The 16,656-nt window shown below is 41.2% G+C and overlaps 1 protein-coding gene across 1 annotated transcript in view; it reads left to right on the forward strand.

Moving 5' to 3' along the window:
* The window catches only part of rpa1 (replication protein A1), a 37,826-nt gene extending 23,647 nt beyond the window's left edge, over positions 1-14,179 (forward strand). Inside the window, exons 14-17 of the mRNA XM_085796150.1 lie at positions 4,009-4,185; positions 5,072-5,179; positions 5,510-5,596; positions 13,221-14,179. Of these exons, the coding sequence (XP_085652276.1) occupies positions 4,009-4,185; positions 5,072-5,179; positions 5,510-5,596; positions 13,221-13,325 (477 nt within the window). The 3' untranslated portion in view covers positions 13,326-14,179. The remainder of the gene's footprint in view (positions 1-4,008; positions 4,186-5,071; positions 5,180-5,509; positions 5,597-13,220) is intronic.
* The last annotated feature ends 2,477 nt before the right edge of the window (positions 14,180-16,656 follow it).

The raw sequence follows: 16,656 nt of genomic DNA on the forward strand, positions 1-16,656 counted from the left end.
TCAGATATTTATTTTATATCTCAGGTTCAGTCACTGCCAGGCCTGGAATTTCGTCATTTTAGGGGCAGGGCCACTTGGCCTTTCGTGTTGTCAATTTTTTGAGGGCACAAAGGCCAAAAGCCAGGGCAGCAAGGCCATAAAATAAAACATTGATTTTAAATCCACGTCTTTAATGAATTTACTAACTACCGGTATCTGTTAAATTAATACATAAAACGGGCTCAAGCAAACCAGAAATTTTCTACTTTAAATTAATTTATGCATTTAATTTTTTGCACAAGGGTCCAGTCCTATGTGGCTGTTTTGAAATTCCTATCTTACTTGTTCACTATTGCACTGGGCGATATGAGAAAAAATCCTATCACGATAATTTTTTTCAGTTGACATCAATTTATATCACGATATAGGCTAACTCAAATCACTATTTGGTCAAGCTTAAATATTCCCTTATTGTCACAAGTGAGATTTGAAGTTATCAGAAGGTTATTTTGTGATTTTTTTTTTCCTGTCAAAAATTAAACATAACAGATGTAATGATGAACATTATACAAAAGTATCATATAAATAAAACAGATGTTAGTATAGTAGCTTGCCTTGGTCTGGGCAGTGTTCAGGTCGGCATAGTGGATCTTTACGCCCGAGTGCGGTGTGTTTGTCCGCTTATTGGGTGAACCCGGTCGGACGTCGGTCTGCTCCAGCTGTCTGGCGTCTCCATTGTGAAAGTTTAGCGTTACTGTCAGAGTTTCAACTGGATCATGTAAACATGACGCACCACGCAGCTTTTCACGGTCAGTCATCCGAGTTCTCCTTGACTCCTTCACATTTTCTTCAGAGGCAAAACTCTTTTTTTATTTTTTCTATTTTTTACCGGCGGTGTCCCTCTGCTGACGTGCACAGCTGTAGCAACCCAAACACTTAGCACGTGTTGGCTCTTTTCCAGCCACGTGATTGGTTCGGCGGGTGAGGGGTGTTTGATGAAGTCACCTGGTTGGCCGATGATAGATTGGTCATCAAACTGTTGTTATAGCCGCCCGAGCGGTTTATGCCAGGCTCGAATCAAACCCACCCCGTGATGCTGCTGCCAGAATGGCATCAAAATACGCATTGTTCTTTCTTAACAGACGCAGGTGTCAAAGCCGTGTTGATAGGAAAGAGGCAAAGGAGAAAACCGCAAAATCAACCGGGGCAGTGCGGGTGGGGCATCAAGGCCACTGTGGCCTTAGGGCAGATATTTTTTTCAAGGGCACAAGGCCAAATCGGACGGGCACGAGGGCCATGGCCCTCGTGGCCCTCGTGAAATTCCTGCGCTGGTCACTGCTAACAAGCCCCCTGTTACTTGTTAAACAGCTGGCCCTGTTCTGCTCTGCAGCCTTGACAAAACTTGGTGCAGTGGCAGATGAACCAGTTCTCTACCTGAGCAGAACAAGAACCACCATGACCGGCCACAGAGCATCGGTCTGCTCGTGCGGCGTGACTGACTGACAAATCAACTGCACTACTAAGTGACCACAACACTTTTGTGTAGCGTCTTATGAATGAATAACCGCTGCGTTCAAATGAATGGTCCATGTGAGCAAACAAAAAGCGTGATTAGTTGTGACACAGTTTGTCAACAGAAGATAGTATTGTTGCGAAGAGCAGTTGTGAGCAGACAAACATCCAAAAAAGCACAGAACCAACATAAAGATACAAATCCCAACTTTTCGAGTGGAAACAGCGGAAAATGGTGATTTAGATCATCAGTTCATTATATCATTCTCTGTCACTACTGCAGATTTCTGTAATTTTTAATAAATAGAGACCATAATATGAGATCTGAGGAGGGGGGTTATGAACCAGGAACAACGAACTCACCAGCCAAAAATGATCCATTACATTTGCTTCTGTAAATTACCCGACACATGTTGGTAGAACAACGAACATCGTTCATTTGTAGAAGGTTGTTGTGTACGATATAGTGCTGCTGCCTCAAGGACATGAGTAGTGTGTTTTTTCCTTCTGGTCAACCGGTCATTCAGCCTTCAGTGGTGACCCCCAAGTCTGATAATGTTAAGGTAAACCCTGTCTGTGTGGTAAAGCTATTATGTTAACATATCCATGTAGTTAAACATAAATCAGCAATATGTATTTTATGTTTCAGTTCAATTTTCAATTGTTTGGCCTTCACTTTATCAGAGACAGTATGGAAAAAAATCTTGTGCACCCCTGGTGTAGAGTATTTAAACGTGATGGCTGATTTAGAGAACAGCAGCAATAGTTATGTATACTAGAGATGCACCGATTGCAAAATTCTTGGCTGATACCGATTTCCGGTTTTTAAGGAGGTCTGACCTGCCAAAACCGATTTTCTATCTAAGAAATATAATCATACAATAGACACCATATGTATGTAACTGCAATTAAAACCACAACTAGTGGTAGGCTATATGATGCTATCATAACCCCCCTTTTCAAGAATAAAACATCACAAATAAGAAATAGAGTGAGAGTTTCAACAGTGCTTACACTTCTGCCCCTCTGTGTGGGTGTTTATCTCTCGCGCGCTATTTAGATTAATAAACACAAATAGGCTACAAACGTACACACATTGGCCTCACGTATTTGTTAATTGCGGTGTTTTATTTTGAAAATTGACTGGATCCTCTCGTGTTTCTTTGTGAGACTCACCGCCACTCTTTAAAAAAATCCTGGAGGAAACACTGATCCTCCATGGCTTACTTTTGACTTGCAAGCATTACAAACAGTGTGTTTTGGGTCGTCCTGGCACACAGTGAAATAAGTCCAAACACAGAAGTTCTCTGGTCCAAATCAGCAACATGCTTTCTTCCTGAGTCTTCTGCTAGTTTTTAGCTTCGCTGCTGTTTTACTCTGGGCAAGTTGAGCTGCTACGCACCGCGCATGCAGGTCAGTTTGATCGGCCGAAAACCGGAAGTTACGACAGTGACCGGCCGGTCACCGATTGGGGCCAATTGGATATAAAACCGGCTTTTTTAATCGGCGGCCGATTGATCGGTGCATCTCTAATGTATAGGCTACTGTTATTTGTTCAGTAGGAGTCAGGTAATATAACCTGTAACATATTGTACACATTGCAGATGAATATGACTTGGCTGTGTGGCTTGAAAAAGAAAATGAATTCCAAAGATTTTTATTTTATTTTTTGCTTTAATCCCTGAGTGTGTCTCTTCACTGTGTATAATTTTTTAAAAGCTGTTCTTGACAGTGGAGATTGGGCAGATGACTGTAATATTTTTAAATATGCATTTTGGATCTTTCAAAAAATATTTTTTCAATCCCCTCGAGAACCTCTAAATACAGATACGGTACTCATGGCCCTCATAAGTCCTTCACAGTTAGCAATGATTACATTTTCATAGAAGCATGACTCATGCATCAACGCTTTGCTCTCTGACCCTGAACATGCACCTTTATCCTTTAGTCTTCCCTCAGCTGTCTCCCAAAACAGTCAGCTGTTAGAACGTGACAGCCGTAAGTTGTGTGTGCATTAGGGCCTGCTCTGCATGAGGATGACGAGAGGGGATGCGACTCATCTGCCAACATGTTGAAACTTTTCATCTCTTCATTAGAGCACATCCAGAGTTTTTTTTTACATTTGTCTATTTTGGTCCGATGAGAAATTCATGTCACCTAGTTGTTTTTCATGGAACATTTCCTGAAGGCTGTTCTGCGCAGACAGTCTCTAAAGTTTGCTTCCTCCTCACAAAAACAGCAGCTACCTCACTAGTTTGCATTTGTGTCAGAGCCATTAGGATTCTGGTTGGGAATGTAACCTCTGCATCTGCTGCATAAATGCTGCTTTCTGACTGTTCGCATTTTCCTCTACATGCTTTGGAAAATGTCATATTAATGTTAATTTCATGCCAACAGTCCACATATTTAACATACAAAACAACAAGAGCATCTAGTAAAGTAAAGTACATTTCAGTAACTGGAGTTGGCACTGAACTTTTGTTAATGGATTTTTGTTCTTTTGTCTTCCTTTTTCAGGCGGACTACTACACCTGCATCGCTACCATAGTGTACCTGCGCAAGGAAAACTGCCTCTACCAGGCCTGCCCGAGCCAAGACTGCAACAAAAAAGTGGTCGACCAACAGAATGGCATGTTTCGCTGCGAGAAGTGTGACAAAGAGTTCCCCAACTTCAAGTACCGCCTCATCCTTTCTGTAAGTGACTCAGCAGTCCCCAGCCATTCCCTAAAAATCTAAATGAATCTTTCTAAGCCGTGCCACAAATGCACACAGAGCTTATATTCTAATGCGCGTATTCCTGAGCAGATACTTTTGCTGAGGCAGGTGTCATCCTTCTTGTCCTTCTTATAGCCTTGTCTGGCTCTTTACTTCCTGCTCTTATTCAGCTTTCTGTCTCCTGGGACACAAGCCACTCTTGCCCGCCATGGTTCAACATTGCCCTTTCTGATCTTTGAAGTTTAAATGAGAGACTTTTAGAACCAATTCTGGTGTTTGTGTGACATGGCGTAATGAGGACTTAATTTTAGTTTGTCTTTACACTTTGTGTAGTGCTTTGTCGGGTTAATTGCTGGAGCTTTCCATACTGTGCTGCAGAAAATGTAGAGACAAACACTTTCTCTTTACAGGCTGAGCTCTTTTGCAAACAAACATTGATTTAAAAAAACAAAACAACCTTAAATAAAAACACTCTTTTTGTCACCATCAGAGCAATTTCAGCCAGGCATCTGAAATAAGCAGCTTTTGTTGTGCACCCGTCACTAGTCGACATATTGTTATTCTTCACAAGCTGTAGCATAAGCTGTGAATTTGCTTCCACTGTAAGTATCACAAGTGCACCGTGACTCTGTTGACTCTGTATGTTTTTCCAGGCTTTGCAGCAGGATATAGGCTAATTTAATGATATAATGACTTCTTAAAAGCTGTGTTCAGTTAACAACGTACCATGTTTAAGCATCCAACAACTTCTCTGTCAAAGCAAACAACCAATCAAGACACTTATACAAAAGTTAAACATTAATTCATACTTGTGTATGCCCGCCTATTCACTCTTTCTTTCTTCTGTATCTGTTTGATTCATCAGGCCAACATCGCAGATCATGGAGACAATCAGTGGGTGACGTGCTTCCAGGAGAGTGCAGAGGCCATCTTGGGTCAGAATGCAGCTTACCTGGGGCAGCTCAAGGACTCGGTGAGACTCCTCCTCCTGAATCTAATACTGGCCTCAGGAAATGGCAGAGCAAGAGCTAAACCTCAGGCTTTGTGACCACTAAACACACACGCACACTCACATAGTCTTGCATAGACAGGTTTGTGTTTGAGACACCTACTGGGCTTTGTTCCTTCCAGGCATAATTACTGTGAAAATCACAGAAGTTGCATCTGAGTGTTGAGTTACCTGAACACCCAGACACCTACTTTATTTTGCACTTGAGACTGAGATGAAACTAACATTTAATTAAACGAAGCCTGTCTACTTCTGGCCATGGAATTGAGCCAATCATATTTTTCTCATTTCCAGAATGAAAGTGCCTTCGATGAGATCTTCCAACAAGCCAACTTCAACACGTTTGTCTTCCGCAACAGAGTGAAGCTAGAAACCTATAATGTAAGTAAAACAGGAATGTTTGTTATTTTAATTTAAAGTGCCCAGGGCTTTGTTGTCACTGCAGAATGTGCAGCAGAAAATATGCCTTTGTGAGGGGGAAAGAGATTCCCTTAACCACCACCATTCCTTTGTAAGCTTTACATTTTTTTCCTCTTATAGTTTTCCCATTCATTAACAAAACTACCTAGCTTTTGCTTTGACTGACAAAAGCATCTTAAAAACCTGAGTTAGAGAATGCTGCTCATTTTCAGTGGCTCTGTGAAGGGTGCACACACAGATTAGTCGTGGCCACCATTTCCTGTAGGCCACACAGATAGAGGTTTGTTTTGAGGGAAGCACATAAAAGAGTTGATTGGGCTGGGACTCTGAGCAGGAAGTCTGGAGCTGAGCCAGAGGCTGCATCCGCCTTCAACACACAGAAGGGGCCACTGTGTCTGTCACATTCAGCTCAGCATCCTAACTGCCAATGGCACTGCTACAAGCAGGTATTGGCTGCTGCTTCCAAACCCCATATTCCTTCAACAGAGACACCTGCAACCCCTCTCTCAGTTTTTCTCCTTCTCAATTCAACAAGCCAACCATTGTGGCGTGCTCTCGCATGTTACCATGTGTACAGTCGTGCACAGGCTTGATGTAGGGCTAAGCAGGTCCTTAACTGTTAATGGCACTCGTCCATCCTGTTGTGTCACACTGGGACAAGTGTTGTCAAGAACTCTTTAACAAGGGTTGTCAGAAGAGTTAAGATAATTATATGCTCATTTATAACCGAATCGGGGCCCTGCCCCAGCCACATGATAAACTGTGATGTAATGATCACCTGTTAGGCCATTACAACAGTAAAATAGACTGTCAACGTGTTTAAAGGTCACCAAGGTGTTAACCTAATGTCGGTGCAGTAAATGTCAAATTTTTAGCCACATGCACAGACAGTTAGAGATGACACAGTTAATCAATTGGTTGGTTAGCAGAAAATCAATAAATTCTGATAAGAGAAGAATTCTAAGTCCTTACTTTTTCTTTTTTTTTTTTTAAATCTTAAAATCTGAGGGTTTTGGGGAAGGTGGGTGCCCTCGTAGTTCACCTCGTACACCTGTATGAAGGCTGAGTTCTCACTGCAGTGGTCAAGAGTCTGGCCTTGGCTCTCTGCCGCTCTTCATTCCCTCTCTATCCCCTAACTTTCCTGTTCATCACTACTTTTGCTGTAAAATAATTTGAAATGCTAGAAAATCTTTTAAAGCTAAATCTCAGGGTTTTGAACTGTTGGTCAAACAAAACAAGCAAATTGGAGACATGAAAATATGACAGGTGTTTTTCACGTTCTTGACAGTTTATACACCAAATGTTTAATGGATTAATTTAAACTCGATTTATATATTGTTGGTGAGAGTCTTGCAACCCTGTTATAACATATAGTGCATTATGATATAGTCCACTTTTAGTTGACTAATTATTTTCAAGAAAGCTGAAGATTCGCTGGATATTAGTATTCATTAAACTAAACTATTGCCATTTGTTGCTCGACATCACACTCAACCAAAACTCAAATTAACATGAAATTCCTATTAAACAAAACTGTTGAGGAAGGCTACCAGTGTCAAAACATTCAAGTGTGTCCAGCCATAATTAATTTCATTCTGGCACCAGAATTCTTCAAATGAGCATCTTTTGAGGACAAATGTGGGATTGGCACTGGAAGCCCTGCTAAATATGTCAAGATATGTCAATTAATGTGTTTTTCTTAATGCCTTAAATAAAAACACTTCATGATTAATTACAGTTTATTTATCAAAACAAATATGTGCAGTTGGTTCATGTGGGTATGATGCATTGTGTAATTACTGTCACACCAATCAAGATCAAAGTTTCATGTAGGCATTCAAAAATAGATTTTTTTCCCCTGATCAATTTGTTTAGGCAGTTATGTTGACAGTAAATAATGTGACCAGATGAATGAGTTTATTACTTTACCTGTGTTGCTCCTGTCAAAACATACCTTTTTTAAATATTACCTCTCAACACATGTCTGTTTGACTGTCTTAAATCTTTAACTTGACTGGGATCAAGATTGCCTGCTTGCAGCTATAATATTCAAACGTCTGTGCTGTTATTAAGGTATCATGGTCCCTGTAGGGTATATACCGACATTGTAAGTGATTTAAGTGTCTCGAAAGGGTGACACTGATGGAAAAAGGGAATATTGATACTGTTCTCTTTCCAAGGCTCTCAAGTACTGCCACAATCTCAACCACATTTCTGTTTCCATTGCAAATAGCTGTGTGGTTAATATTTCTTCTGCTGCCCTCATAAATCCTATGTGCCTGACAAGATGTGACCATCACTAATTATGTGATGGAGTGTGTCACGCTATTCAGAGGTTACAGTGCAAGGTGAAGATTTGAATATGGAGAATAGTGAAGTGGTTGCAAACACTTGTCCCCCTGAGTAATGCTGGTTTTTCATTCCACCTTTTTTTTCTTCCTCTGAAGATCTAATGCACTTAACCGGTTTCCAAGGCTGGGGCTTAATCACCGGCGTATTTCTGGGTGCAAAGGATCAAATACACAGATAACATAGAAGCTGTGTAATAATGCTAATGCTAGTGTCTGAATTTTCAGTCAACTCCACATCCCTGTTGCTCCTTAAAAAGGCTGTGCGGGAGCTAAGACGCCTTGATTTGCACGTACAAAAACAGTTAGTTTCTATGGCTGTTCTTTGCTGCAAGTGTTCCTGGCAGGTTTAAAGTTGTTAGAAAAAGGTCACCATGAAGCAAATTAATGTGTTGTTCCTCTTGTGCTCATGTGTATACACACACGCAGCTATAGCTGTAGGGGGTCCAGCACAGGTTGTGAGTATGTTGATCAACAGCCAACTTGGCTGTGTGATGTTGGCTGCTTACACGCATCTTGTCCAAACTCACCCACTCATCAACTGCAGTCTGCATCAGTGTGTGTGTATATATTGATCAGGTGGTCAGATCCATGAAAATCACTCTTATAACTGTTACTCATAACTTATAATTTTTGTTAAGGTAAAGTAGAGGTGGTTGTTTTTCCTTGAAATGAGAGCCTATTACTGTTGGTCCTGAATTTGATATTTGGGTAGGAAATAGCATGAGAGATAAAACCCAACTGTTCAGAAAATTAAGTTTAACATTTTGAGAGAGATTGTATTGACACTTAATTATTTTGGTTTGCAACTAAAAGTTATTACTGCTCATATTTAATTTCTAGGCTTTCACAACATTGATCAGGAAGCACTGTGCTGAAACCAAGAAATTAAACAAACAAACAAAAAAAAAGATCTGTTTTAAATAACATAATGTACAATGTTATGTCCCTCTTTTGCCACAATGTGACTTTTATCAGAGTGGTAATGTAGCTGGTCAGACAGGGGCATCGAGGTCTAAACTAGAGCTTCATACTTGGTTATTAAACTTTTTTATTTTAAGTTAAAGAGTTATTATAAAGGAAACGTCTGCACTTGTGTTGACATTTGAATCTCAGAGCTAAGCATCTGAAAGATAAATCCCCTGCGACCTCCCGGAAATACCCAGCCTGCCATTGAACAGCACTTACAGGTGCCCTCTGTGGTGTTTTCCAGTAAACAAGAGTTCTGTTTACATTACCAAAATGCCCTGCGTGCCTCTCTGAGACCAGACAAACATGATGAATGTATTTTAATTTCTTACAAAGTTTGGATGGCTGGTTTCTTTAAAATATTCAAACAAAGTCAGTTCGCTAGCTCGCCATCCTCCTCTTGCCCTGGGTGTTTTGGTGTTTTGCTGTATTACTGACTGCGCAAGTGCGCAGGCTACCGTTAACCGCTGTCACAAAGATATGAACTTCAGAAGGTCTTCTGTCCACCTAGATCAGGGGTTGGCAATAGGGATGCACATGATTAACCGTTTAACTGTTAACCGATAACAAGAACTTTGACCGATTAATACTATTAGTTAATTTTTTTAAATTATTAGCTCCTTATGCTGTCAACTCGTGTTGACACGTGCAGACGTCCATGTGCCTTCAGTCATAATTCGCAGCAAAAAGTTATACAGGAGGACTGACAGTAAGTGCAGGGCAGCCCCTGTGAAGGAAGATCAGACAATAAATGTAGTTACACGGACATAGATGTGAATCACCTGTAACAACGGCACTGCAAAAAAGAAAAGAGGTCGTCGCTGATTTCCAGCCTGTTCACCTGCAGCTCTCCTGCAGCTCCACAGATGAAATGTCAGAGGAGCTCTGCTGTTCCTCTCGCTTCAGTCTGGTGTATCTGGTGTATACAAACAGTTCATTATTGGACGTTCTAACCTCCATATGAGCGGGATCAGCTGAGACAAAGCACCATGGATGTGGTGCTGATCAGCTGTGGCAGTGCATGTGTGTGTGTGTGTGTGTGTGTGTGTTAAAGCAATTCTTACCGATCTGGCATTTCTCACAGCACAGGACAAACATTTGAAAATCAACAGCTCCACCTCCCTCACAAGTCCCACCCACCGCTCCCTCCTACCGCACCTCCACTAGCCCCCTCCCTCCCCGCTGCATGCGTTGGCATGGCAACGGTAAACAGAACATGAACGCGAGTGAAACGGGAACAACACAAACAAACACAACACAGGAGTTTTAATCCATATAAACGGACTGATGATGACTGATGAGTTTTATAATAAACTGTTGTTAGCCTACTGCTACTGGAGACGCAGGGGAAGTGATTGTTACAGATTACAGTTCTCAACGAGCCGGGCTGGGGCCGGACCAGCGCCACCTGATGCGCTGGTTCAGGGCGAAAATAAATCCGGACTGGGCCGAGTTGAGCCGTGCCGGTCCGGAGTTCAACCGGGTCCGGACCATGTAGAACTCACAGAGCTAACAGTAGCCTAGCCGTTAGCACTGAGCTAACAGTAGCCTAGCCGTTGCCGTTAGCACTGGATGCTTTATAGACACGTGACTTCCTGTGTATCATTCGGGGCTGCTCACTTTTAACGTTACAATATCAGACATGAAACTCTGCGACCAGCTGCAGCTGCAGTTATTGGTCTTTTAAAAAACGATTTATTTCCAAAAACCTTCTTTCTAGTGTGTGTTGTGACTCTAGTCTCCTCTGCTCTCTGTGTCCTGCTACTGCTCTGGTGTCAATAAGCGTTCTTCCTGGTTGGGGTGGGGGGGGGGGTTGGGGAGGTGCACAAAGTGATTACATATTAAGTAGGTTCGGTTGCTCGTCAAATCTTATTAATTGGACCGAATAATATTATTGGTCAGACTTTTCTCAGAATTATATGAGAATGAAAAAATGATGAGTTTTTAACCCTGTTGGGTTTCTCTTACATTTTAATGTATCATCAGATTATTAATAGCATTTTAACTTAGACAAAGAAATGTGCAAAAGTTCCAGAAAGGTAAGAATAGCTTTAAATGGCAAGAAATTGATCGCTCCCACAAGCGTTGTAATCTTATTGGTTAATGGTTAATAATCGGTTAATGAGCATCGGTTAACAAAAAACAAAAAATTAAAATGTGCATCCCTAGTCAGCAACCTTTAGCATTAGAAGATCCGTTTGGGCCCATTCCCACCAAATTAAAACCCACCCGGTGCCACAAAACCTATTTGACCACTAAATTGATGTGCATGAAAAAACAAGCGCATTGCACCGAATGCGCAGTGCTACGTCGTTGTTTTTGGTGGTGAGCCCGCATGATGCGCGTCTACATTGGAAGTAATGGGTCTGAGTGCGAAAAAGATGCTACATCTGAACGGCCCCCCATGCACATACACACATGCTTTAACCAAGGAGGCAGCCAAAATCACAGAGGCAGCCAAAATCACCCAGGAAGCCTGCCTTTGCCTCAGATAGGCAGAGAAAACCCTGCATTGTAAAATCAGCTGCAGCATATTCTCTTTCATTAACAAGGACAAACCAAAGATATGCCAGTTTGTCTTTTTTTGATGTCTTTTTCAGTGTGCCGTCATTCCTAATTTCCTCATGTGGCATACAGCAGCCAACTGTCAACCTGAATATGAAACACAAATACATCAGTTCAGGGTCCAATATAGAAATATATATTTTCAAAATAATAAATTATTTCTCTCACCTGGTTAATGTGATTTCTGCCCCTGAACGTAACTGCACAGCGTATCCATATCAGGGTTGTAAGACATCACTTTAATTTTCAAGCAGGATTGCAAGCTCTCATCTGTCAGGTGCGAGCAATGTTTACGTTTGATGTAGTTCATGGTGGAAAAAATGTGATGTGACACATAGGCATTTTGACTGACACAATGTCAGAAGAGCACCTCAATCTCCAAAGAAAAAACCATTACAACAAAAAAACTAAATAAACTAAATCAAATCAATTTAAATGAAATGGCAATTATTTATTCACCCCCCCACCCCCCCCCCCCAAAAAAAACCCAACAACAACAAACAAAAAAACCCAAAACAAAACACGAAAACCCTTTGAAAACCACGGGAGCCACAGCAGAGGGATGAAAGAGCCGCATGTGGCTCCGGAGCTGCATGTTGCCGACCTCTGACCTAGATCCACACGTTTTAAAAATACCTATGTTGCAAACTTTTCCTCACTCTTGTCAGGAGGTGGCCACTGGCCAGAGGTGACACTTGCTCTGTATCACACAGTAACAGGTCTGTCTGTATTGATGTGAAAGTGATGAAAAGTGTCAAACGCTCGTGTCAAATGCTCTTATTACATATTTTTGTATCATGTACATGGTTTTCTTGCATGATGAAAGACAAACAAGAGAAGTGGCTATAGGGCAGGTTGTTCTTAAAGAATGTGAGCACTTAGGAAGATGATTTACATTTCACCCACCTCAGCAGAGGAGGATTAATGGAGACAAAATAAGTGTAACCTCTGTTTTAAATGCAGAGAATAATGGTCCTGGTAGAAATGACCTTCCCCTGTCTAGACAGCTGTAGAGATGGTTATGGCTTTAAAAGCTGCCTCTTTTAATTTGAATGCCAACACAATTCAGATCTCCAGTCAAAACATCTCGCATTAATCCACTTTGAATGGAAGATGTCTGCATCCGTTGCCAGCTGATAATTAATATATTACATATACGTATATGCCAAGTTAAAAGGTCGGATGCATTTTCATTTTGTAGCGTATATAGATTAGCATAGAAGAATTAACATGAAAAAAAATCAGAAAGAGCTCTAATTGGAATTGTCCTGTCAGAAATGCAACTTTGCAACTACTATTATGTTTGATATGCACCAACAGACAATGCTTTTTAGAAACTGCAGTTTGGAAAAGATTATTACATCACGCTAGAACATGCAACCATAGCCACGTGCACAAATGTAAATATGCGCCTTTCAGCAGCGACCTCTGTGGGGACTAGTCTGGATATATCAGTGTAAAGGCTCGCCTTAGACTCGCATCATATTAAAGCATGGCAGAGATACACATACACTATGTCCCCTCCACCCACCTGGTTGCCACCTCTGTCATCTTTTTCAGTCTTAGTGTGTTTGCAACACTGCTGACTTGCTGGTCAATGTTAAACTGAGAGAGGGTGTCTCTTATCCTGTGACCTTGAACTTTTCTGTTGAAGAAGTGACTCTATATCTCATACCAATGACTGCTGTTGTTTTCTTACATAGGATGAATCCAGGATCAAGGCAACAGTGATGGATGTGAAGCCTGTCGACCATAAGGACTACAGCAAGAGGTTGATCATGAACATCAGGAAACTGGCCGCACAGTAGGAAACTGTGATCTACGCCAAACCTCCTGGTTTTGTTTTGTTTTCCCAAGTTGTCCTGTTTCTGTAACATACAGCCAACAAAAGCTCTAAATGTGTTTCAGATTGTGCTTGTGAAGCATCTGTTTAGTTTTGTCATTAATTTACCTCCCTGTGAATGATCCTCGTAGGTACTAATGGAGTACTAATGGAGTCAATATTCACCTTTTCTTTAAGAAATAATGAGTTTGGGTCTGATGCTACGAGCTGTCTTTTTCTGGTGAACATAACAAAAACAGAGTTTTTCTTTCTTCCTGTAAATGTGGAGAAGCAAACCAGAGTGGGTCAGTAAGCCACAAAATGAATTATCGCTGTCTGTCTTTAAGTCAGTCGGTTGTTCCTGCATATACTATGTGCCATGTGGGAGGGGCAGCAGATTTCAGCCGAAGACCAGCACAGTAGCTAGCCCGCTTTTCACCCTCTGACGTGCACTCAGAATGGCTCGGCTGGACCTGCACATCCCTGATAAGACCGTTTACTCTCCCACTCTTCTTTTGCTTCGTCTCTTACATACTTGCAAACATAAGCACATATACACATGCACTCTGCAAACCTAAGGGGAAATGTACTGCATTCTATTTAAGTAGATAGAGGGTGTATTTTCAATGCCTGTAACCGTTTTGTGAATTCTGTAGTTCTGTTTTTTTTGTTTTTTTTTCATGTTAATTAATTGTAAGAATAAAGCTGTTTGGAAGTGGAGTTATTGTCTGTTTAATGGTGGATACTTGGCTCCCTGTCAGAAATATATTACAGGAATGCAGAAATCTATTTAGCTTGCAGCACTTGATCCTCATCTGTGACAATTAAAAGCAAACAAAACATGTTGGCTAATTTTTTTTAGGAGTTCCACTATGTTTATGGGATTTATTCAGGGCTGACACATAATGCCCTCTATCCCCCCAGGTTTTGCTCAGATGTGCAACAGATTCCCCTGCAAACTTGACTTTCATGTAGCATTAAAGCAGAACATCAATGAGACTGCACCTCCCTATTTTACTTATGATAACATCTCTTTTCTGCTGAGAGCTGCATTTGTTGCCTGTAGTGTGCCGAGATGGATTAGACCTGTCTTTGGGAAGGAAAGCAAAGTTTTTCCTCTTTATTTTTAGTTTGCTTGGACGTACCGAGTGGACTGTGCCAGAGATTGCCCTACATCTCAGCCATCTGACTGTGCCTCCTCTTCCTAAATGTTCTAATACACATCTACATCTTTTATAACACCGGAAGTTAGACACTGTACATGGTGTCAAAGGCTGCCAGAAATTCCAAACCCTACTCCTGCCTCAAAATCCCATTTAATCATACAGCAATAACAGATGATAGGACCTAGTGGCTCTATTGCCACCTGAACTGAAATGTTTTATTTATGCAAAACTTTGCTGAGAGAAAGGTTTGTGCTTGCTGCGATAAATCAGAGTTTCCCCTGGGACTTGGGTTGAGTGAGTTATTGTCTACCTTTATTTACAGCTGTTCTAACTGTGGTTCAAGCCTCAGTGAAAGTGAAGTCACTTGATAATGCAATTCTCACAACTGTTTTCAAGTTCTGATTAAGCTGATTATACAGTTTCAGTTGAGTTAGAATAGATTGTGATGCACTTATAATTGGTTTTGCATTTGTCAGAATGAGACTGGCTAACTAACTGCACTGAATTACATTTGTTACTCAGGAATAGTTTGTTTTATTAGCTGTAGATTAGCATGGCTAAATGAAATTGTCACACAACGTGGTCAAAATTACAAAGTGTGATTACAATTTGTGAGATGGATGTGTTAGGGTCATTGGACTGTTTCTATCCCATCACCAGCATCTTCACTGTAATGAAAACCCAGAAACTATCAAGTTGAAGCAACGCTAATAAAAGTTTAGATCAAAACTTACTTCATGATTGTCATTGATGATGACCTGTTGAATGTCAACAATTACTATGAATCAAATTCATGTTTGCAAAACAATAACTGTTGAATGTGACAGCAGCAAACAAATACAAGTGGCATTTTAGAAAGGTCTATGTTAATATTGGTCATTCAATGCAGAATTAAAGCAGAAGTAAGCGATCCGGTCGTTTTGGCTAACTTCGTTAGTTAGCAGCCCCCGCCCTCGTCATGGATCTATTGGTCCTCGTCCCTACGTCACCACATTCACGCGCATCCCTTGGCTGCACACAAAGCCCTTCATGCCGTTCTCTCTCCTCATTGGATAAAGGTTGTAGGATACAAGGAAGTATACAAGACGTTTTCAGCTCGGCTTACAGCAGAGCAGAGTGACTGACAGACCCGTGTTTTGGACCAAACACTCTGTGATTGCGTCGGAAGATAACTATTTAAGACTTATATTAACACAAATATTCCGCTTACTTCTGCTTTAAACACTAATTAAGTAGTTTGACTTGAAAACCTCTCTGTTTGGAGCCTAAACGACTGAGGCAGAAAAAATTCTTTTACTTTTTTTTTTATGAGTAGTTTTGTTTTTTATCATCTTTGTGTTTTACTGAATGAGTCAGAACCTGATGGTGAGTCTTGTAAAGAATATTTTATTGGGGTGCACAGTTTTGGTCTTGTATGCTCTATTTATTCAGCGTAATTTACATAATTTATAAGGTTGTCTTGAAACATTATCTTCCGAGAATCCCCCCCCCCCCCACAGCATTATAACTTATCCTCAGCCGATTTATTGGCCAAACATGACCCCTAAAAATATATCCAAACTGTAGGCTATGTCGAAGTGTTATGCAGAGGGGGCGCCCTTTTTTTTTTTTAGGGTCGTGGCCACTATTGTTTAATTAGGTAGCAGGCTGTTTCAGGTGTGTGAGTGGGTAAACGCATGCGCGTGAACAGGTGGAAAGAGGTCGCATGATAGGAGCCAGTTTTTTTGTTGTTGCTTTTTTTTTGTTAGCCTACACGATTTCTGTTTTGTTTTGTTTACGTCTTTTATTTTTAAAAGTCTTTGACCAGCCGCAGCCTCATCACAGGAGCTGAACCAGGCGACGAACATGGATGTATCACGTCATCAACAGACAAGCAGAGCCAGGGAGCAACATTCACCTCAAACCAGACATGGAGGTAGGCCCGCTCCTTTATCTGTCCACCAGCCTCTAAAACTACGTGTGTAGGATGCCTATCCTATCGAGCTGGATTGAGTTTGTTTTCCACCTCAAAAGCAGCTGGCGCCTGAACATGGGAAGACTGATAGATTCAGTGTGGTTTTTGGGAAGGTCGACAATGCTGATTGTTACAATGTATTCTGCGGACTGGCTGCTTTCAGGTTCCACTAAACATGCAAGGGTTATGTTTGTGTT

Source organism: Trachurus japonicus, chromosome 13 (genome assembly GCF_045865225.1).
Source record: "Trachurus japonicus isolate A0001 chromosome 13, Traja_1.0".
Taxonomy (NCBI): domain Eukaryota; kingdom Metazoa; phylum Chordata; class Actinopteri; order Carangiformes; family Carangidae; genus Trachurus; species Trachurus japonicus.